This window comes from Eleutherodactylus coqui, chromosome 6, assembly GCF_035609145.1.
Source record: "Eleutherodactylus coqui strain aEleCoq1 chromosome 6, aEleCoq1.hap1, whole genome shotgun sequence".
Lineage (NCBI taxonomy): Eukaryota > Metazoa > Chordata > Amphibia > Anura > Eleutherodactylidae > Eleutherodactylus > Eleutherodactylus coqui.
Window position 1 is genome coordinate 71,922,696 of NC_089842.1, and position 24,560 is coordinate 71,947,255.

Sequence of the window (24,560 nt, forward strand, 5' to 3'; positions counted from 1 at the left end):
CCGACCGATCCGGCGAGGGAGGCAGATCTCGTGCCCTTAGGTAGGGCCCTTTAATTAGGTGTGGCTCGTATTGTCTGGGTGACTTTTGGGCCCCATCAACTGCCGGTGGGCCAGTGTTGGGTGTCCTTTTAGACAAAAATTTTAAATCGCATCACAGTTGCATATATCTGTGAGTGCGATGCGATTTTTAAAAAAAAATCTTTTAATTTCCTGTAGCAAATTAAATATTGAGCGAGTTTTCTGCCATCTTGCAGAAAAATACCACATGCTGCTTTTTTTTTTCTATCTCGCAGTATTGCTGCGAGAGGAACAATGCACATGTAAATGCACCCATTGAAAACAATAGTTTATATCCCTTCGCACGGGAAAAGTGTCAGTGTAAATAAGACTTTTCCAGGCTATTTTGATTGATGACCTATCCTGGTGCTCACTGATCAACTGATCGGCCATTCGCTGTGAGAATGGAAGCAGATAGCACCGACCCTGTGTAGTGGCTGACACTGGTAATTGCAGGGCATCCCCAATTACCTGCAGTTACCAGCTTTGGCTACTACACAGGGGTTGGAGCGATTTGCTTGTGCTCCGGATCAGGGGACAGGATCCCCAGGTATGTTAGAGTTGGATAGCAGAAGACAAGGAGGTCTCGGCGTTTTCTGAATTTGGAACTACTCCATATGAGGATTCCCCTTGGCAGGCACCACACACACAGCAGGCACTATTGTCTTCTGCTTCATTGTAAGGCAACAAAGTAACATAATGCCGCATAGTTTTATTTTATTAGTGTTTTGGCTTCAAAAGAGTTAATGAAGATTTTTCTATAAATTAATTTTCACCAAAGGCCCCAGCTGCCGGCTGGAATTAATGAGTTGTTTGGCCTTTTAAGCCGTTGAATAAGAGGAGCAGTTCTATCAAGATAGGAGCGCTTTTTGCTGTGTGATCAAAAGCTGCCACCTGGCGAGCTGTCACTTTGTATCTGGATGTATAATCTATTCCCCATCTAGAAGCCTTCTCATACCTCCCCGCCGTGGAGACCGCATTGGAATTGTGTCCCGATTTTCTGATATAGCATTGTACTAGAAGATTAGTTAATTGTTGTACTTTGGGGGACCACCGTGTGTGTATATATATATATACTGTACTTATGTTAAAACGTCATTACTTCAAGGATTGTAGTACGTAGCATAAAGGGGCTCTTAGACAGCATACGTAATTATCCTTCAAGAAAATCGCTCAAACGCAAAGTGAACGATTATCGTTCGGGCTAAACACGAACCAATAACCAAACGAGAATCATTCTCTTATTGTTCATCTTATGCAGGCATAAGAACCATTCACTTGGCTCATTCACTTCTCATTCGGTTTAAACAGCGCTCGTTCGGTCCTTCTCATTCACTTACACAGCAAAGACTGAATGATTTCTCCATTGAATGAGCCAACAGTGATGTAATTCACTCATTCAAACGATACATTGGCTCGACTAAAACGGCCCTAAGAAAGAGCAAAGACAATAACAAGACTTAGGGCTCGTTCACATGGGCGCTGCAATTTCCAGCCGCCCAAATCTCATCCGAAAATCGCATGAATGAAAGAAAGCCACGACCAAGTCACAGCTAAATCTCCTGTTTTCTCGCCCATTCAGACGGCCGGGCTGCGGTGTACATATATGCCACAGCCCGGAATTCCATCGGCCGGGGGGAGAGACTATAGCGCTGCTAAAGTCCCTCCACCTCACTCTCCCTCCCTCTGCCGTCTGGGGAAGGGGGGGACTTTAGCAGCACTTGCAAAGCTAATTTCCCTCCCCTCTCTCCCCAGCCTGTGGGGAGCAATGCGACCCGCTGCTAAGCTCCCTCCCCTCCCCTTTTCTGACGGCTCCCATAGGAGTCTATGGGAATCGGTTACGTTTTCCGGCAAAAGATTTTACGCACTGGTAAATCCCCCATCTGAATGGATGCATTGGAATGGTCGTGATTTTTGGCCGGTGTTTTATCATGGCAAAATAGCCGAGATAAAACACTTGTAGGAAAGCCGCCTAAATGAGTGACAGACTGGTAGAGAGGTAGAGAGCACCCCGCCAGCGAGAGCGTGCAATCTATAGCTAAATATATATCTCATGGCTTTGGTGGCTGTGAAGAACAGCTAAGACCCTCCCACAAGGTCTGTGATCGGCGATAACAGCCTTCTAACCTGTGTAGATTCTATGGTGAATATATAAACTTGAGGTTCTTGCTTACATTGTGATCAAACTGTATAAGCCCACTAGTGACCTCTCTTTAGTGGATCCCTACACTCCTGGGCACAGCACTGCATGGTGACAATACAGCACCCGCAGAAGGAGCAACCCATGGCCCCCGTTCGCTAAAGCCGCCTGCACACGGCAGAACTGGATTCCACATGCAGAAGCCTGCAGCAGAATCCGACCCTGACAGCTGCCGGCGTCTGCATGTACCTATCTCTTTTCCTCTTCATCTGTACTACAAATGGTCGGACTTGCGCAGTGCAGATTTTTCTTTTCAAATGTTCCTTGTTCCTGCGCCGTCGCTAGGCGATGATGTAGAATCCGTGACCTGTCCACAATGTTAATTACGGATAGGCCACAGGGCGGACATCTTCCATTAACTTCAATAAAATCTGTCCGCATGGAATCTGTGCAAAAATGTAGCATGCTGCAAACTTCCAACACTTGTAGAGACCGCAATTGTCTTCCGCCAGTGTGCAGGAAGAATCGATTTACCATAGCATGCTATATATGGTATTCACTGCGGATCCGCGGTGCGGATTCCGCAGCAAGAATCCATTTGTGTACAGGCAGCCTAAGGGGCCGGTTCACAATTGCGACCCTTAGCAGTACGACCAAATTGTATAAGCCCAGTAGCCCCTTCCCAGTGACCTCTCTTTAGCCAATTCCTATGCTATTGGGCTCAGCACTGCGTGGTGACCCAGGCCGCCTCCACACAGCACCCGCAGTAGGACCACCCAATTGATGATGTTTGACTGCATTGTGAATGCTGTAAGATCAAAACACAAAAAGCAATAGTGTAATGGTGTTTTTGTTCCTTTTTACCTGTCTTAATTTTTTTATCGCATTACGTGGTACATTAAATGCTACAATTAAAAAAATAGAAATAAAACTATTCATGGCTTTGGAAAAAAAAAAGTGTGGTCCTTGAGGAGTTGAAAACCCCATCCATATTATGCTGGAGACCAGTTTCTTTATTATCTTGCCTTTTATCACGCTCTCTCCAGAATGTGTCTTTTGGGTTATCTCCATTGTCTTCCTTTTGGACATAAAAAAAATGCAAGTGAAACTGTGTGCAAAAACTGTGATTTACTATAAAAGCACTTTTCGGAACATTTCCTAGCAATCCATTTACCTAATGGGTTCATTGGATGGCTTCAGACCCTCCTGCCCCCAAAAGCTTAACCCCTGGAAATTTCCATAGGACATAATTGGAGAACTGCAGAGTTTTTGTAGAACACCTCCCCACTGTGTCATTCTTCATAGTCATAATTACTAGAAGACATTGATAAGTGTGAAGGAGGATCAATAACTGCATCAGTTGTGGTTTGCTTTTGGTATTTCCTTAAGGCTCCTTGTAGCGAATGCGTCTGTCCTGGTAAGAGGTAAAATCATTAGCACCAGTCTAGGTTGTGTTGCAGCCCAGCAGATGATCAGGGTCTCTCTATATACAGGATTAAATACCACTAAGCCCACTACCCCATGGAGACTAATGCGATTGGCCTGTCTGATCATTATGGATGAACTGAAGCTAGTCTGACAGCTGCAATTTTCTATAATTCAGAAGGGACCCATAAATTATACGAAGCCTTAGAAGTAAAAAATTAATACCGTACTTCAGGAAGTAGTCTCTGCATAAAAACACATTTATTATTATCTACATGCCTGTGTATGGAAAATCAACATGGTTACACTTCTCTTGGGTTCACACATGCTGGTAGTGGTAGAGCTACATTTTTCCAACCTGGGGAGAAATATGCCACATACAAGTAATCACATGGAAAGATACAAGAATGAAGGGCAGCTGTATCTGTCAGTCCTAACCTCTCAATACACTTTGCTTTTAGCCTGGCATCGCCAAGTCCCGTGCATAGCTCAAAGTCAGAGGTCAACGGCATCCAGTGTGAGGAGAAGGCAGAAATCACAATCATACAATGTGAGGAGAGCATATCGAAGAAAGGTGAGATTGTCCTGTCCGTTTCATGCAGATACAACATGATGGATATGAGAATATTTTAGCTTGGGCAGATAAAACTAAATCGAGCAAATTAAAGGAAATCTCCAAGAAAACTGCAGAAACTTTTATATGCCTTGGAGAGAGGTACAAAAACACCTAAAAGTCATTCACGCAGAGCTGGATTTAGAATAAATTTACCACAGGGCCCCTACTTGCCATTTTTAGACTATTTCTATTGTAAATTCTAGCGCACTTGTTAGGCAATGTTATGTAGTGTCGGCATAATTTTGCCATTTTAGCATTAATCACTGCATAAGTGAAAACTTAGGCCGCCTGCACATGGGCAGGTTGGACCCCGCATGCAGGATTCCCACAGCGGAGTTCGACCCCGTGCCCAACCGGTGAACCCTGCATACCTGTCCGGCGTCTTCATGCGAGCGCTGTGGATGTGCCTGCCGGCACTCCGTCGCGCATGCGCAGTAGTCGCCGGCGCTGGGGGTGACGTGTATGGAAGCCGGCTGTGCGTAACCCGCTAGCCCGCAATCGATTTCCACTCGTGGAGGTGAAATGGCGTTTTGCCATTAAATGCTACAGGCAGTATTTGCTGCGGAGTCCGGAGGCGGACGCCCGCCGCGGACTCCGCAGTGCAAATATGCCCGTGTGCAGGAGGCCTTATACAACTTTATAATATACTTTCTGTTTTAATTCCTCACCATTTTTTTACTTATTTGTTTACTGTTTCTGTGTGTCTCCATAACAGCTCTTTGAGGTCTTCTAAAATTTGTTTGCATCAAAACATGGACTAATGTACACCCATGTCTTTAACAATGCTTTTGTGAGCTTTTACAGCTTCATGGGTCTCTATAACACATCTTCTGACGTCTTCTGAAAGTTGTTTGCATCAAGGCATGGTTCACACTAACCAATCTTTCTTGAAAAGAACATATGTGTCAGTAACCAGGCCTTGTGTGCTTTTATTTAATGGGCAAAGCACCTGTGAAACCCACGCCTCCAATCTTATCTCCTTAACTGAAGCAATTTTGGCCAATTAGGTGTTGGAGAATTCATTAACCATGAAGTCGTCTTACTTTTTCTCCCTCCACTGTGGATGGTTAATCAATGTGTTCAATAAAAGTACAACTGTGTAATTAGTTAGATTATGGTTGTCTATAATTCTGACTCGGCTCACAACCACGTTTTATTAGTAATCAATGTCGAAATCTAGGTAATTCTAAAGAGTTCACTGACTTTTAATTGCAACTCTATTAGAATTTTTTATATCACTGAAAGCTTTATGCATATAAAACTGGAAAACCAATCTAAAGAATACTTTCCTAAAGGCCCTCCATAATACTCTGATACAGTTCCCAGATAATACTACAATGTCATTCCCAAATAGAGCTATAGAACACTCGGTGCTTTAGTTCTTTTCAGGAGTTCTTGGTCCTCATATCTCTGCCGTCTATCCATGATGCTCTACTTTGTTTGATCGCAGATGAAGCCTCCATACCTCTACCTGAGTGTCAGCCCACCAGCCCTGTCATGTCCCCGGACACCTCATGGGAGGACCATCTCCTGGAGCAACAGGATCATTTAGAGAAGGAGATGGAGGAAGCCAAAAAAATGATATCAGGTTTACAGGTGTGTACAAATGCCTCTGTGGAGTTTCGGAGGTAGAAAAATTTGTGTACAATCTGCCAAAATGCTTCTACCTGCAGTCGGTGAAGGTTGCTGTAGAAGACAAGGTGGTGAACCCAACAGGGACAGGGATCTATGGGACTGCTGACTGTCTCTTTACCGCGCTGGGAAACATGTTGGCAGTATAAATGAACTCTATATAACGCTATATAAACTATGTTAATGGGAACCTGCCAGTAGATTCATGCAGCTATAACCATGGGCGGTAGGAGGCACTGACAAGCTCCCTTTTTAGGGTATGTTCACACAGGTGTCAGATTTTTTTGTGCAGATTTCACTCCAAAATCCTGGCCTATTTTGATGGAGAAAATCTGTGTGCAGTTTTCCCAATATGGATTCCTTATGTAATCCGAGTCAAAAAGTGGCAAAAAAATCCAGATTCCCATTCAGCTAAGTGGGGCACTTAGGATGCAGATTTCAAAGTGCAATTGAAATGAATACCGTTCCAAAATATAACCTTGCATAGAGCTATGTTTTACTTAAGAGAGAACGCAACATAGTAAGATACAGTGTAAGACCGAAAAACGACATATGTCCATCCAGTTCAGCCTGTTACCCCCAATGTTGATCCAGAGGAAGGCAAAAAAAAAACAATGAGGTGGAAGCCAATTTTCCAAATTTAAAGGGAAAAAATTCCTTGCCCGCTCCAATCTGGCATTTGGAATAACCCCGGGATCACCGACCCTTCTGAAGTTATTAGTGATTATAACATATAATGTAGTATCACTCAAGAAAGGCATCTAGGCCCCTCTTGACCTTTTTCATCGCCACATCCTCAGGCAGAGAGTCGCATGGACTCACTGCTCTTACAGTAAAGAACCCCCATCTATGTCGGTGTAGAAACCTTCTTTGCTCTAGACGTAGAGGGCGTCCCCTTGTCACAGTCCTGGGTATAAACAGATAATGGGAGAGATCTCTGTATTGTCCCCCGATATATTTATACATAGTTAGTAGGTCGGTCGCCCCTCAGCCGTCTTTTTTCTAAAATGAATAACCTCAGTCTAGATAACCTCTCTGGGTCTTGTAGTCCTCTTATTCCGTTTATCACTTTAGTAACCCCCCTTGTACCTGCTCAAGCTCTGATATGTCCTTCTCGAGTACTGGTGCCCAGAACTGTACAGGCAGATTTACGTAGACCAGTGTTTTATAAGCCCCCTAATACATTTGGGCCGTCCTTGCGCTACATTTCAAATCTGAGAGATAAATATTTGCACCCCTAGAAGTCTCTGACACAGTTTTGTTACATCATTCAATGGTGTTACTGAACGGTGTGATAGCATGAGAAGTGACCCAGATTTCAAGTAACAGGAATCTCAGTAGGTGAAAGTAAAGTGTTTTTTGAGAAGAGCGGGTCATGTGAGGCATCAGAAGATGTTATGTAAGAAGGAAATAAAGGATTTCTACAACGGGGTTCATAGGACCGTCAGCGATAAAAGCAGCCCAGCATCCTTACTGTACTTTATTTCCTTCACTCCGGACTGTTTCTGTTCCCTTATTCTAATTCTAACAAAAGAGCCCTTTCTCCCCCTTCCCTCGGTCCGCAGTCACAGGAGGCCGCGCTCCATTCTTCTCCTTGGTTACAGTATTGTGTTTCCTATTCAGGCCTTGCTGCTAAATGGATCCCTTCCCGAAGACGAACAAGAGAGCTTGTTCTGCCTGCGTGAGGACGGGGCGTGCCCGGAGGAACAATTGGTGAGCCCATACCTTTCCTTACTGTCGTGGCGGTATACACGCTGCCCACCGCTCTGCTGGGCACTAATGACATCTCCTTTCAGGTCATCATCAAAAGTCGACTTGACCAAAGTATGAGTGAAAACCAATCTTTAAAGGTAAGATGTGACTGAACACTCCGGATGTCTGCTTTCCAGGATAGATGTAGTAATGTGTGTATATGAGCCGATGACTTGTACATCGGGGGGGGGGGGGGGGGGGACTTGAAGAATAGAAGGAGATCCTTACAAGGTACAAATGTGCTAGAACGTTACAACTATGGTCAACGGAGAACGTCTGTCCTCACAAGCTCATTTCCATAGTTGGCTCATCCTTGGTTGTAGTGTTGGGGGTCGCACTGGTCGCTTGCGGGCATTAATCTATGTAGATGGGGTATTATATTTTACTTTGCCTTCATTGTATAAGTTTGCCTTCCTGCATTTCTTCATGACTCAATGCCCGCTTCTAATGTTTTGTAGCTGAGGAGCGGCACTTACTTATGCCCCCTTTTACACGGTACGACTCTCGTTTAAATGAGCGCACGAGCGAGTGACGTCACCACTAACTGTTCGCACTCGTGCAGAATATTCTTGATTACTCTTTGCGAAGTGCTTCACATTCCAATGTTTGGCCCGAGCCAGCGATGATTTTTATCCAGGCTGAAACTAAGTGACAAGCAAAAAGTCTCCGATGGTTTTATGCTTAGATGCATCAATTATCGCACACTTCCGTCCTTTTTAACAAATTTTGAGCAGCAACCGTTACGTGTAAAAGAGCCAAAAAAAACTTTCTGCCTTTTATCCCTGATCATCTTATCCCAGATGTTTATCTACAGCTCTTATGGTTAGGTGCTGACGGCCCTTTTACACTAGCGTATTTTGGACCATGTGCTGCCTGTGTTAATCCACGGACAGCACGCGGTCCCAGTATAGCCTGTGAAGCTATGCACATTGATGTTTTTCACATGGACTAATGGTTCGCGTGGTAAAGCTCATTGCATGTCCTATTCGTGTCAGGACATGCAAATTCATGTAAATATGCTGTCTCAGCGTAAATCAGACCGCACACGGGCAGTGTCTGATGCAAGTTGTGACTGAGCAACTTTGGCGCAGCTCGCATTCCCTAATCTAACTGAAACATTACCCTATCCCACTCTATGCTCCACTGTGACTTATATTGGTGAATCTCACATTAAATGTTGTCTTTGCAGAAGGAACTTCAAAACTGCAAGCAGGAGAATCGGAACCTGCAAGGGATTAAGGTGAGGGGGGATGATGTGTGCTGGTGGGGGAGTCATTTACCTACCTGATCCAGGCTTGGCAGGTTGCCTCGCCCACTCTCTTATTCTGTAAAGCTGGCACTGATGCTGTCATGATGTGGAACTAATCTCACAACTATCATGTGTGGCTAATGCGTTAATGGAATTTACTAAAGAACCATTATCTGCTTACTGTAGGTTTAGCAGCTGGGATGCAAAAAGTTAGAGATGTCATTTTAGTATTTTACACTTTCTGCGTATTCAATACATGTTGCAAAAAATTCACTTTCAGCTGAAGTTCTGACATGGAATCATTCACTTATTGTAAAGAGTATAGGTTAGACTGGGGCCGCATTGATTTTGGCGCTACCTTTGGTTGATCCATTTGAAATTTTCTGGGGAATGTATTGACTCCCACTGAGAAAAGAATACCGCTCAGCAGGCTCAGACTGACCCACCGAGGAGCCGGTGAATCCCCCAGTGGGCCCCTGACTTCGTCTATAGCCCCTTCCCATCAGTGTGCTATGCATAGCATGCACTGCTATATACATTCAGTACTACGGCTACAGATGCCGACCACTGCCATTCCAGTCAGTTAACTGGTATGGCAACTGCAGACACAGGAGGATCTTTCTTCTCTCCTCTGAAACCAGCTTCCTTTCCTCGTGGACCACCCCTCGTCTATCAAGTTACAACAGCTCAGTGCTGCAGCTGGCTGCTGAACGGATCACCGCTAAGGCAACAGGAGACTCCATGCAGGGGAACACAGGAGGGTGGGCCAGGCACAGAAGGAAGGAGGGATAGTAAAGTAAAAGAGCACCTGCCCTGAAGAGGGAGACCTCACTAGGGAAGAGAGACCAGAAGCAGTGCAACACTAATGGGTGACTTCTACAAGAATTACTAAAACCTAAGGACCTAACTGAACGACGGACACCTAACTAAAGCTGAACACTAAAATTACAGGACTGTAATAGACTCTGGCACAGTGTATACACAACCAGTATAATCGTTATCCTTAATAAAAAGGAAGCGGCTGAAATATCCTTGCAGTAGGCCTGATAGGCTGGCTGGGCTGTCTATCAGCAATGTTACCAAAGGGAGATGTTACTCTTACGGTGTCCAGAACAGAATGACGTTGGGCATGCGCTATCCAGTGTGTCACATAGTCCAAGAATGATGTTGTGACACCACCTCAGACCAGAGCCCGCAACGCAGAAGTCAGGGTGTTGTCGGCACTGTAACACTAATGTCTAGAGCTTCTGTAATGATGCTTCTTGGCATTGTGCTCACCAGCCACCACCGCAGTTGGCACCGTCACATTATCCTCCTACTCACGTGTGTCATCTGTGTACAATAACAACTATAGTAGTTACTGTTTGTCTTGAATTATACCGTGAATAGCTTAATAAAAGGAAAATCACTTTTACTCTGCATAAAGGTGATGTAATCTAAAGAGATTTTTGTTACCTCAAACCAGCCCCATAAACAATGGCAAGGTAAAGTCCCCTGGCGCAAGCACCGAGTCATGACTGACTCCTCGGGTGCACACGTTCAGTAGTCCTCTCCATTATGTGCACACGCTCAGTAGTCCTCTCCATTATGTGCCCACGCTCAGTAGTCCTCTCCATTATGTGTCCACGCTCAGTAGTCCTCTCCATTATGTGCCCACGCTCAGTAGTCGTCTCCATTATGTGCACATGCTCAGTAGTCCTCTCCATTATATGCCCACGCTCAGTAGTCCTCTCCATTATGTGCCCACGCTCAGTAGTCCTCTCCATTATGTGTCCACGCTCAGTAGTCCTCTCCATTATGTGCCCACGCTCAGTAGTCCTCTCCATTATGTGCACACGCTCAGTAGTCCTCTCCATTATGTGCCCACGCTCAATAATACTCTCTATTATGTGCACACGCTCAGTAGTCCTCTCAATTATGTGCACACGCTCAGTAGTCCTCTCCATTATGTGCACATGCTCAGTAGTCCTCTCCATTATGTGCACACGCTCAGTAGTCCTCTCCATTATGTGCACACGCTCAGTAGTCCTCTCCATTATGTACACACACTCAGTAGTCCTCTCCATTATGTGCACACGCTCAGTAGTCCTCTCCATTATGTGCACACGCTCAGTAGTCCTCTCCATTATGTACACACGCTCAGTAGTCCTCTCCATTATGTGCACACGCTCAGTAGTCCTCTCCATTATGTACACACGCTCAGTAGTCCTCTCCATTATGTGCCCGTGCTCAGTAGTCCTCTCCATTATGTGCCCACGCTCAATAATACTCTCTATTATGTGCACACGCTCAGTAGTCCTCTCCATTATGTGCCCACGCTTAATAATACTCTCTATTATGTGCACACGCTCAGTAGTCCTCTCCACTATGTGCCCACGCACAATAATACTCTCTATTATGTGCACACGCTCAGTAGTCCTCTCCATTATGTGCACACGCTCAGTAGCCCTCTCCATTATGTGCACACGCTCAGTAGTCCTCCGCATTATGTGCACACGCTCAGTAGTCCTCTCTATTATGTGTCCACGCTCAGTAGCCCTCTCCATTATGTACACACGCTCAGTAGTCCTCTCCATTATGTGCACATGCTCAGTAGTCCTCTCCATTATGTACACACGCTCAGTAGTCCTCTCCATTATGTGTCCACGCTCAGTAGCCCTCTCCATTATGTGCACACGCTCAGTAGTCCTCTCCATTATGTGCCCGTGCTCAGTAGTCCTCTCCATTATGTGCCCACGCTCAATAATACTCTCTATTATGTGCACACGCTCAGTAGTCCTCTCCATTATGTGCCCACGCTTAATAATACTCTCTATTATGTGCACACGCTCAGTAGTCCTCTCCACTATGTGCCCACGCACAATAATACTCTCTATTACGTGCACACGCTCAGTAGCCCTCTCCATTATGTGCACACGCTCAGTAGTCCTCCGCATTATGTGCACACGCTCAGTAGTCCTCCGCATTATGTGCACACGCTCAGTAGTCCTCTCCATTATGTGTCCACGCTCAGTAGCCCTCTCCATTATGTACACACGCTCAGTAGTCCTCTCCATTATGTGCACATGCTCAGTAGTCCTCTCCATTATGTGCACACGCTCAGTAGTCCTCTCCATTATGTACACATGCTCAGAAGTCCTCTCCATTATGTGCCCGTGCTCAGTAGTCCTCTCCATTATGTGCACACGCTCAGTAGTCCTCTCCATTATGTGTCCACGCTCAATAATACTCTCTATTATGTGCCCACGCTCAGTAGTCCTCTCCATTATGTGCCCACGCTCAGTAGTCCTCTCCATTATGTGCCCGTGCTCTGTAGTACTCTCCATTATGTGCCCACGCTCAATAATACTCTCTATTATGTGCACATGCTCAGTAGTCCTCTCCATTATGTGCCCATGCTCAGTAGTCCTCTCCATTATGTGCCCACGCTCAGTAGTCCTCTCCATTATGTGCCCATGCTCAGTATTCCTCTCCATTATGTGGACTTGAAAAAGACCATCCACAGGTCGAAACGTTGTTCCCTTGATTTTTATGGAGGAATACATTTTTGCCTTTTAAAACTGCCTCCACAGCTGCTGCTACTCATTCATTTATTTCTGAGATAGTGTCTTGAGGTTTTTTGTCCAAAACCTAATTCTGAGTGGCTGGCAAACATACCAACGCTGGGGTTGCCTCACCCTTTGGTTTTTTTTCGCTACTGTTGCTGCTGTCCACCTTGGATATACAATGTTGTGGCGACTCCTGTGACATCCTTGTGTGCGGCCGAGCATTATCCTGCTGCCTCTTGGAAGCCGCCATGAGAGGAACACATGTGGCTGAAGAATGTCCTGAACATATCACTGAGCTGTCATTGTCCCATGATTCAGGAGATGGGAATACCCCTTTAAGTATTAAAAATGTGATCTGTGCTACTGATACCATTGTTGTGCATGAGGCCTTCTATAGACATTGATCTCTACATATGCCAAATGTTGGCCTCTGACCGCTCTTTAAGGCAATATAGAGGATTTGCAGAAAAGTGAAGGATGTTTTTAACCCTGCATGCTCTGGTTTTGTTGTCAATGAGATTTCACTGGGGACATGTGGGGGTTCGTAGTGGATGGTGGATGGGGCTTATCTCACAGTGGTGTTACTGAGACATCTATGGCCATCTACATGTAGCATTACCATTTCTGTGGTCAGTATTATTCCACAAGTTTGGCAGCTGCACGCAGCATTAGTAGAGGACATTGTATAACAACCTGATGTGTCCCTTTCACAGGATGCCCTGCAGCAAAGAATGGCTCAGCAAGAAACTGCCGTACTTCAATTAAAGCAAGAATTACTGCGAAGCAGCATGGACAAAGATGAGCTGCACAATCAGAATGTAAGTTATAACAACCAAACTCGGGTACTGAAAGAGGAACTACTTACACTACATATTTGTATAGACCACTGTCATTCTGTGTGCAACAGCTGATAACACAGAGCTAATGAGATAGCTGGCCTTCCTGCACTGACACTTACTGCAGACCCCTCCATACTACACTGCCTTATCTGCAGTATCACGTTTTCCCAAAAATAAGACCTACCCAGATTTTTCAGGATTTTCAGGGATGCCTGAAATAGAAGCGCTAGCTGCATTACATTAAAAAAAGCAATACATTACCTAGCACGCTTGGTCCAGGTTCTCCCACTGCTCTACGGAGATCCAGCGCACTTGCTGCAGTCCTCGGCCACCCACAGAAGATCGCTTCCTGGTTATGGGATTCATAAATCCCACCTCCAGGAAGTGATAGCTGTGATTGGTACTCAAGAGCTGCTCAGCAAACCATTGCGATGGCTGGGATTGGTGCTGCCAATCAATGCAGCGCTCGAGAACTAATCACAGCCATCGCTTCCTGGAGGCGGATTTATGAATCCCGTAACCAGGAAGCCATCTTCATTGGGTGGCCAAGGACTGCAGCAAGTGCGCTGGAGCTCCAGAGACCAGCGGGAGGACTCGGACCGAGGTGAGTATAATAAAACATGCCCCTAAAATAAGACCTAGTGCCTCTTCTGGGGCAAAAATTAATATACGATAGGGTCTTATTTTTGGGACAACAGTAAGAGGCAACGGAGGTAAGTGTAGGAGCAGTTAAAAACAATTGTCTGGTTAAATATATTACAAAGTATCTTAAAATCATATGCACAACTTAACCCCTTCTCCCCCCCCCCCCCCCCAAAAAAAAAAAGATATACTACGGAATTGAGCAAAAAAATCAAGAATGTATAATTGAGAAATAGCAGAATCCTTTGTAAAGAGCCAGAAGAATTGCTGTAAAAGGTCACCTACAGTATCTTTTGCAACTGCTAGCCAGAATTTTGATACTATCTTTCAGAAGGTGTTGTATCGACTCAAACTGACATTGAATAACCTTTATTATAACTAGTACAAAGGAACAGTAGCGAACGGTCTACTGCTGTCATTCCAAGGTTCTAACGTATTCCCTATCCGTAGAATATCAGATAAGTGCCCGACCGCTGGGACTCCCACTGATCACAAGAATGGGGGTCCTGTGTTCTCCCAGAGGAATGAGGTGGTCGAGCATGTGAACTGCCACAGCATTCATCTGCCAGGGAATGTAGCAGGGCTCATGCTTGGCAATCACTTCATTCATACAAGGGACATACATGCCTGTGACTCTCTGGGTACTGAGGCCTAAGAAATGATGGCATTGTGGTTCCTCAAAAGGCAGGCAACTCTGCAGTCTCAGGAGCAAGTGATGGGAAACCCCAGCCCTAGTTTTAGGAAGGCGAACTCTGAAATTGTTTAAAACTGAGATTCAGTAGAGGCGTTTTACACTGTGGTTTATTTTTTTTAGGTGGATTTACAAAGAAAATTGGAAGAAAGAAATCAGTTTATAACGGAATATAAAGTATGACTTAATTTTTATATTAGCTGTTTAAATGAATATAATAGATTTCATAATAAGATATATATGTGTGTGTGTGTAGATAGGTAGATAGGTAGATATGAGATAGGTAGATATGAGATAGATAGATATGAGATAGATAGATATGAGATAGATAGATATGAGATAGATAGATATGGGATAGACGGATAGATATGAGATAGACGGATAGATATGAGATAGACGGATAGATATGAGATAGACGGATAGATATGAGATGGCTAGATATGAGATGGCTAGATATGAGATGGCTAGATATGAGCTAGATAGATAGTGATTTGGATCTGTACAATCTGGGTCTCTATACTATATACAATGTTCCTTGAGTATACTGAGAGATGCGCATGCAATCGCTAAACCTCTTCTTTCCCACAGAAAGAAATCACACAAAAGGATTGGCTCATACAGCAAATGCAAGGGAAACTAGATGAAGCACATCGAAAACTTTCTGAAGCCAATTATCAAAAGGTAGCGCACAGTACGGTTATGTTACTGAATGTAGCAGAATATGGTGGTCAGGCTACATCAGCATTGAGCCTGCTAGAATGATTTCCTCCTTTTTATCAGTGTTCTCTCTAGCCGAGCTGTTTAAAACATGCTACTAATAAAACTAAAGACAGAAGTCCTGCTGCCTGTAGTAGAAAACGGAACCTGGGGTTCTTCCATGCATACCAGAATAAATACAGTATTTTTTTAGACATCATGGATAAAAAACATCTTCCCAAAATTTTTTGGGGGATTTACATGTTTCAAATAGAGTTCTTAGTAAGAATTCTGTTCAAAACATGCAAGCGCAAACAATTTTTTTGGGAAGATGTTTTTTATCCATGATGTTTAAATAAAATACTGTTTTTATTCTGGTATGCATGGAAGAACCCCAGGTTCTGTTTTCTATTGCTGTGAGGTGTGCTTGTACCTGTCTGTGCACCCGACGGTTGTTGTGTCCGTGCGGTGAGCTGGTGTTTTGGATTTTCATGTGGAGCAGGGGAGGCGTCGACAACGTCAGTTCCAACCCACGTGATCGCACCTTTAGTGGATGCCCGCTGTCTTTCAGCGCTCAGCACTGATGAGGGCCTCTTTCCTATCACTGGAAAACTTCCCTTAGAAGTCATCTGTCAAGAATCCCTTGGGGTTTCCTGTCACTGCAGAAGTTCCCTTAGATGTTGTCTGTCCGGAATCCATCAGTGTCTAATGCTCCCTTCTTCTCTTCCCTTCTATATCATATCTTGTAGTGTATGGACTGATTGGCTGACAGAGGGATTTCCCACAGCCAGCCAATCAATCAGCCATAATGGTAGTGTATGTATTCTGAACCCGCCTTTACATGGGTGCTGGTTATTTTCTTGGGTGCATGGTGTGTCATCTGCAGCTATAAGTCTCCTCACTCACCTCCTAGGCGTCTTCACACACCTTTCCTTTGTTTAGAGGGTCTTACATTGATTTGAAGGAATGCTGCCTTCAAATAGGTGGCGCTGAAGAGGTATTGTTCCTTTTACTATGGGTTTTATTCACCTTTACCTAGCTCTGTTTGCTATACCTAGCATTTCCATTTACTTTATATCCTTCCCTATCACTCATCTAGGGACAAGCCAGGTCCCTTAGGCTTCAAGATGTGGGGCACACCTATAGGGAGGATCAGCCTACTTTTAGGCAGGGCTTGCCAAGTTTAACTTAGTTAGCAAGAGTATTCCCACTCCTATATTGGTGTTTCCCACTTCCTGGTGTCTTCATTCATATATACGTTAGTGCATTGCGGACATTAATTGCGTCACGATTTAACGTGTTGGTGACATCTTTGAGAGCCTCCGTACTTGCGCCCTGCACAAACTTAACATTGTATTTGCAGAGAAGACAGGTCCTGGTATGATGGAGTTACTGAGTTTTCAGTAGTTTTGTGGTAGTTGGTATATAGACGATAACTAAGAATTAGAGTTGAGCGAACGTACTGTTCCGAGCTTGATGCTCGTCGAGTATTAGCATACTCGATGCTGCTTGCTACTCGAGTGAGCATTACACCGTGTTCGACCCCGCCTCAGTTTTGGCCCCTCCCAGCCGCTGGCGAGTCTGATTTGACCCTTCCCCGCTGCGGACGTCAATGGTAGTTTGTGGCTGGGTTAGCGGAGGGGAGAGAGAGAGAGAAAGAGCAGGAAAAAGAAAAAAAAAACTCGGCAACCAGCGGGTCCCATACAAAAATGCTCGAGTCTCCCATTGAAGTCAATGGGGTTCGTTACTCGAATAGAGCTCTCGAATTATAAGAAAAGCTCGACTCGATTAACGAGGACCCGAGCATTTTGGTGCTCGCTCATCTCTACTAAGGATACAAATACAGTATGAATGGGCATAAAGGTGCACAGGGCCGCCTGAACAAATATGCTCCATAATACAGCCATAGGGAGAGCCATTATCCGGAGACATTTACTAGTCCCTGGCACTTCATTACCTGGCTAATGGCCCTTCAGCTGTACATATGTTCACAGTATATGTGTGCTGGCCAGATGGTGCCTCCAGAACAACTGATGAATTATTCAGTATTGTTTGTATGTTTCACAAACCTCACAGTTGACTCATCCAACATTAAATCGTATATCTGCCGTACATGAAAAAGAACCTTCTACAGCAGCACGATGCCGACATCTTTCAGATCATCCCCACTTCTATCTCATTAGACTGACACGGTGTTCTCTACGCGAACATAAAATGTTTGGTAAAATAGTTGTAAATGTGTTAGGAACTGTCGAGCCGAGGATTGGGCTTGAACGGTTCACTGTCCACGGCTTGGTCTTCCACGTTTTGGGGACATGGCGACAGTCAAACTGGTAAGCATTTGATATGAACGTCGCTTACAATGCTTGACTCTCCCTACCGGCGCTGTTGGCTGAAGCACAACCGCGCTACTAGACTTAACATAGAAACTTTGACCTTGCCTGGCAGGTCACTCAATGTATCAAACTCACATTTTATGATTTTACGGTAATGGGGAGGATGTCACAAATCTAATGACACCAAAATCATCCGCCAAAGGTCACGCAAAGGGGTCGAAGTGTGGTGCAAGAACAAGCATGTAGGCTTTTTTAATTTAGATAAGCAGAGAAGAACTGCCTGACATTTTTCAATCATTTCCAATTGTAAGATACTGTTATGGCATAACCACAAAATACACTGTCCTAGACAGCAGGAAGGTCCTACTCCAGCAGGTCTTGATCAGGGAGGACAACCAAGCAGATCTCGTCATCTCCTACCCGTATATTAGTAGTGCCGGTCAATAAGCAATTTCCATATGTTTCATGAACCTTATTACATACGGATGTGTTTTACCTCTTGGCTGAAGATATCCCAAAATGTATGACGTGAAATGACCACCTTTGGGGGAAAAAAATTGTTTGCGATACTTAGAGCAGCCAACAGAGTAGCGCAAAGGCTTCTTTTTTTCAAAGATGGCCATCTGTGGCTAATGATTTTTAGGATAACTTACTTATAATTTACTGTTAAAACATGCACAGTCAGATAACTGACAGCAGTTTCTCTAGATCTTGAATGTTCCTTCCATGCACATTTACACTGTCCTACCAAAAGTAATTGGACACCTGAGCAAGAATAAACAGTAGTACTTATGTACATACCGTATGTTAATACATAGTGAGGCTCCTTTGACCTTAAAGGGGTTGTCCCGAGGCAGCAAGTGGGTCTGTACACTTCTGCATGGCCATAATAATGCACTTTGTAATGTACATTGTGCATTAATTATGAGCCATGCAGAAGTTATAAAAAGTTTTATACTTACCTGTTCCGTTGCTGGCGTCCTCGTCTCCATGGTGCCGACTAATTTTCGCCCTCCGATGGCCAAATTAGCCGCGCTTGCGCAGTCCGGGTCTTCTGCAGTCTTCTATGGGGCTCCGTGTAGCTCCGTGTAGCTCCGCCCCGTCACGTGCCGATTCCAGCCAATCAGGAGGCTGGAATCGGCAATGGACCGCACAGAAGAGCTGCGGTCCACGGAGGAAGAGGCCATCTTCAGCGGTGAGTAGAGAAGTCACCGGAGCGCGGGGATTCAGGTAAGCGCTCCGGTGAGCTTTCTTTACCTCCCTGCATCGGGGTTGTCTCGCGCCGAACGGGGGGGGGGGTTGAAAAAAAAAAAAACCCGTTTCGGCGCGGGACAACCCCTTTAATGACATTAGATACTCTCCGTGGCATGCTTTCTACTAACATCTGATACATTTCAGCTGGTATTTACCTCTATTCATCCTGCAAATGTTTGGCGAGTTCTCTCAAAAAAGATGGACACTGTTCATATTTCCTGATCCGACATTCCGGGTCATCTTAAAAATATTCAATAGGGCTCAGGTCGAGACTCTGTTCAGTCCAGTCCAATCATGGAACATCCTTATCCTCAAACCAATGTAAAACAGCATCGGATTTGTAATAAGGCGCATTGTCTTGTTGGAAGTATCCAACCATTCCCAGAGTATTGCCATATTGTCGGGAGCCCATTATTGTCTAGAATGTCAAGGTACATGTAGCGGATTGAGGCACTAGAGTGGAGCCTCAGGTGTAGCAGCCACAGGCCTGGAAAGTAGTCTGGGAAGAGCCAGGAGTCAGCAACGGGAGGTCTCGGTTTGCAGTACAGATGGATGAGTTGGGTAGCATAGTCAGAAGGGAAGTCAGAAGTCGGTATCAGGAAGTCTTGTAGAAATAGCTGAGGAGCAGGCAAAAGTGGAGCTTGACCAATGCTGTGGAGTAGAATCCTCACGCAACGAAGGAGTGTCAGGGCCAAGCTTTTATAGGGTTTGAGCCCTGAAGATGGAGTGTTATTCATCACTCCATAAAATGTTCTTCCATTGCTCAACTGTCCAATGATGATACTCCTTGCACTATTGTAGACGGGCCGATGCATTGCACTTTGTGATGGAAGTCTTAGGGCTGTATAAGTCTTTTTGATGGAAGTCTTGGGGCCCACATATGCATAACCCACATATGCACCCAAACTATTGCTGACACCTCCAAGGGTCTACATCAGGGGCATCAAACACATTTTCACTATGGGCCGCATCAGACTTATGGGTGCCTTCAAAGGGCCGATTATAATTGTAAGACAGTATAGTAGTGACCCGATAGTGGCTGCAGTAGTAATAGTGACCCTAGTAGTAATAGGGTCCCCAGTTGTAAGTGACCCCTATAGGTAGTGATAGGGAACCCCATAATGGCCCCAGTAGTGATAGTAACCCCATAGTGGCCACAGTAGTAAGTGACTGCACTCCTACAACATGAAGCATGGTGTAGGAGACCATCATGATGATAAGACATGATACATTCTAATGTAAGGGGGTGTCCAGATACTTTTGGTAGATGGCATTTGGCATTAATGTCTGATAGATATAGACCCCACCTCTGGATCCCCACACCTATCACTAGCACAGTGTCCCCTGACCCCCATTTCACCTGTTGAAGCAGTCAATGTATATAGTGAGGTTATGGCTTTTGTTATGAATGTCCAATATGGGAATACTTTTAAGGTAACCAGTAACTGTCAATACTTTACAGGTAATTCAGTAACGGTCATTTGGTTGACTTATTTAGCTGTCAATTGGGCAGCCTCCTCATGCAAAACCCTGCTCGGTTCAGCCAAGTGTACGTGTTTTTAATATGGAGAGATGTCTGGCAGCAGCTTATCTCCGTATAAACAAAGTATCAGGCATATTGAGATCCAATATGCTTGATCATTTTTTTTCGTCGATGTTCACATGGCAAAATCCGTTACAGAAAATATTTGAGGCTGAGCCTTAGATTTTTGTTGAGGATTTGCATTTACAGAGACTGTAGATCTGCACACAGATTAGCCCCATCCAATTATACTGATCCATGTGCAGATATTCTGACATGAGAATTGGCACGGAATCCACGCCAAGAAGCGACATGTCACGCCTTTTTTTTTTCTGTGATGTGGATATGGAATCCTAGGCACGGTATAAACTACATCACGGATTCCCAGCCAAATGGAAGGATGAGGGCGTAATCTTAAAAAGATTCTGCTACATTGGTATATGAGCTCACTGCATGGGTATGTAGTGCTGACGGCATCAGGAAGAGCTATGATGAGGCAGTTAATTTCCCCATCGATGCCCCGCTGTACCAGAATTGCCCTTGCTCTTTAAACGAGCAATCTGAGTGGTAGGCATTGTGTGATATCTGCAGGGTATATGATGTATCTTCACGTTCTGTAGTCACTGGCAAAACATGAATCAGATGTCTTCTTGTGAGAGTTCATGTGTCCCTGAAACATCTGTATTTGCTTTCTCACATAGACTGATCTCCAGAAAGAGCTAGACAACAGGAAGGTTCTTCTCCAGCAGTTCTTGAGCAGGGAGGACGACCAGGTAGATCTCATCATCTCCTACCTGTATCTTATAGCAGTGCCGGTCAAAGCAGTTTCCATACACATATGTTTTAGCTCCTGGGTGAAGATCCCAAAATGTATGACGTGAAATGACCACCTTTGGAAAAAAAATGCCTGCAATACAACACCCAATAGAGTAGTGCAAAAGCTTCATTTTTTTTTTCAAAGATGGCCATATGAGGCTAATGATTTCAGGATAACTTACTACCATTTACTGCTAAATCCTACACATTCAGATCACTGACAGCAGCTTCTCTATACTTCAAGCATATAAACACTATCCTACCAAAAGTATTTGGACACCTGAGCAAGAATCAGAAGTAGTATTTATGGACATATGTTAATGCTTAGTGGGGCTCCTTTGGCCCTAATGACATCAGATATTCTCTATACTCTATACTTTCTACTAATATCTGATACACTTCAGCTGGTGTTTTCCTCTATTCATCCTGCAAATGTCTGGTGAGTTCTCTACAAGATGGACACTGATCATATTTCTTGAACTGATGTCCAGTACGTCTCAAAGATGTACGCAGCCCAGTCCAATCATGGAACATCCATATCCTCAAACCAACGTAAAACCGCGTTACATTTGTGACAAGACGCGTTGTCTTGTTGGAAGTATGGCCGACCATTCCCAAAGTATTGTAACATTGTTGGCAGCACAATATTGTCTAGAATGTCAGAGTACTCCTTCGTGTTCATGGTTCTTGCCAACACAACCAAAGAAATGAGACCGTGTGACGTAAAGCATCCTTAGACCATAAGGGAACCTCTGCACACTTTAGTGTTGGCACAACACACCCCGATAAAAGGTGTTCCCATCATCCTCCACAGCCAGGTACGCCCATTTAATGTGAAGAGGAAGTACTGTGATTCTTCACTCCATAGAACATTCTTCTATTGCTCACCTGTCCAATGGCGACTCTACTTGTAACATTTTAAACGGGCCGATACATTGCATTCCATGATGAACCGCTTGTGTGCAACGACATTACCCAAATAACCAATAGCATGCAGTTCCATCACAAACTATGGCTGGCACCTACAAGGGTCTTCAGCTTATGTAGCATGGCTTAGGACACGGGACATACTAATATGACACAATCCATTCTGCTGATATCGGTGTCCAAATACTTTTGGTAGGATAGTGTATGATGACTTTCATGTATTCACAAAGCACCCACCTATTTCAGAGCATGGTGGGGAAAAAAATTGAGTATCCTCCATCTGTAATGTTCGAATGAGCTTCAGACTCCAAACTGCTGTAAAGTTGGCTACACCGGATGGAGAAGGCAGTTGTAGTACTTTTCACTAGCAGCAGTCAGCAAATGCCATTATATAGTCATCGCTGCATCCTGTGGGATCAGTACATGCCTTATATAAGCTGTAGGCGTAAAGGTAAATTAATCTCTATGGCCGCCCAAAAATGAACAGTTCCGAAAAGTTGCAATGTATGATAGCAAATTTACTGTATAGTCCGTTAGTTTAAGTAAAAGGAAATGTGTTGGAAAAATATAGTAATAATGGCAGTTTGGTTTAAATAAGGGGAATCGGTAAGACGGAGAGTCTAATGCGAATTCCCTTTCAGGGCAGCACAGTGGAACATGGGCTATGTACTAATGACACGGCCTTCTTTTTTCCTAAGGTGCTGCGAATGCCTCGTTAGTATATGCCTGTAGTACGCAAACTTGTAGTTCAAGGATGGACATGCCTTAAAGGGGTATTCCAGCACAGACTAACATTTCAATTTCTAATGTACATCATCCCAATAAGTCATTTTGTCATAAGTCCACTGTACCTGGTCTAGCTAGTTTCTTCATTTTCTATCTCTGTCACGTGACCCTCCGCCTGAAAAATATCTTCACTTCCTCTCACATCTTTTCCATATTTGCACGTTTCTCCCCTGTGCATAGCCTCCAACATCCTGTGAGCAGTGCATGATGGGAGGACAGAAGCGATACTTGGCAAGCACTGTGACCTCTTCCTTGTATACCTGACACAGCACTGTATATTGCATAGAGGTGGTGCCTGGTATTGCAGCTTAGTCCCACTAACTTGAATAGGACTGATTTGCGGAAAGGCCATGTGACTGATAAATATGATGTCACTGGACTAAGAAGAGGCCACAGCGCTGCAACCACTTTAAACAGCTGATTGGCGGGCATGCCAGGAGTCGCACCCCCACCAATCTAGTACAGATGAGGTATCCCAAGGATAGTTCATCAATATTTTATTGACTGATAACCCCTTTAAATTATTCTGGAGGAATCTGACTACCATGTGTGTTGACATTAGTCAGACTTGCTTACGAGCAAAACCAAATGCTTCAGGAGAAGTCAAGTCTCAAAATAAAAGTGCCCGGAGATTTAATTCTTGGCCCCATCCCGTCCTGATGCGATGTACAGGGGATGATGGAGACGACTCCTACAAGTGGGTACATTTGATGTGACATTTTTGTTTTTTTGATTGTGCTGCGTGAACCAGGCCTCCAGCCAGCATCTGTACAAGCACAGGAATAACTGCCGCCCCCCTGTGCGCCAGGTACATGTGCCTAGTCATAGCGCCCTCCTTGGTTGTAGTAACTACTTATATTCCCAAAACGTATCTAGCTGTATTGTAGATGGAAATATCATAAAGTTGGAGCATTTCTTTAACCTTTAGTTTTAATGCTTGCAGGTCAATAGTTACATCAGTCACCCCTCACAGACTAATGGATTCGTGCAAACATCTGGCAAAGGTCCTACACGAGATCCTGCGCCTCAGAGAACGGTGGGTACAGCGCTCCACTTTATGTATTACTCAGAAGGTCTTAGAGAGTCCTATGATCCTAGTATATTATAGGAGCCTCAGATAGACCCTCCAAGATGATGCTCGAGGCTGGGAACTCCTGTGGTTGGCACACACTGCAAAAAAGTGCAAAAACTGGATCACTGAGCAATAGAAAATCATCACCTGGTCAGATGAATCCAAATTTCTGTTGCACCGTGCTGATGGCAGGTCAGAGTTTGGCACAAGCAGCATGAATCAATGACCTCTTCCTGTCAGCTGATCAGAGAATGTCAGCACCTCCATCTAAATTGCGCCAACTACAAGGACGCTTTCCTGTCCTCAAGAGCCAATATTCCTGCAGAATGATTTAAACACTAAGTGGAAGTTATCCCACGATCAATTGCTGAGCTCCTAAAGGCCAAAGGAGGTCCAATGCACTACTAATGGAAGCCATGACCCAATTGTAGAGAGAGCCTAACCGCTAACTGCCATGACCCAATTGTAGAGCCTAACCGCTAACTGCCATGACCCAATTGTAGAGCCTAACCGCTAACTGTCATGACCCAATTGTAGAGCCTAACCGCTAACTGTCACTT

General features: G+C 44.6%; 1 protein-coding gene across 4 annotated transcripts in view; it reads left to right on the forward strand.

The window, feature by feature from the left end:
• The window catches only part of DIXDC1 (DIX domain containing 1), a 118,621-nt gene that overhangs the window by 87,036 nt on the left and 7,025 nt on the right, over positions 1 to 24,560 (forward strand). For 3 of the 4 annotated variants that reach the window (XM_066606977.1, XM_066606976.1, XM_066606979.1), the window contains 10 exons: positions 4,084 to 4,196; positions 5,689 to 5,834; positions 7,494 to 7,583; positions 7,667 to 7,720; positions 8,812 to 8,862; positions 13,133 to 13,237; positions 14,715 to 14,768; positions 15,180 to 15,272; positions 21,101 to 21,172; positions 23,872 to 23,964. In XM_066606977.1, coding sequence (XP_066463074.1) covers positions 4,084 to 4,196; positions 5,689 to 5,834; positions 7,494 to 7,583; positions 7,667 to 7,720; positions 8,812 to 8,862; positions 13,133 to 13,237; positions 14,715 to 14,768; positions 15,180 to 15,272; positions 21,101 to 21,172; positions 23,872 to 23,964 — 871 coding nt within the window. The remainder of the gene's footprint in view (positions 1 to 4,083; positions 4,197 to 5,688; positions 5,835 to 7,493; positions 7,584 to 7,666; positions 7,721 to 8,811; positions 8,863 to 13,132; positions 13,238 to 14,714; positions 14,769 to 15,179; positions 15,273 to 21,100; positions 21,173 to 23,871; positions 23,965 to 24,560) is intronic. The other variant, XM_066606978.1, reaches the window with a different exon arrangement.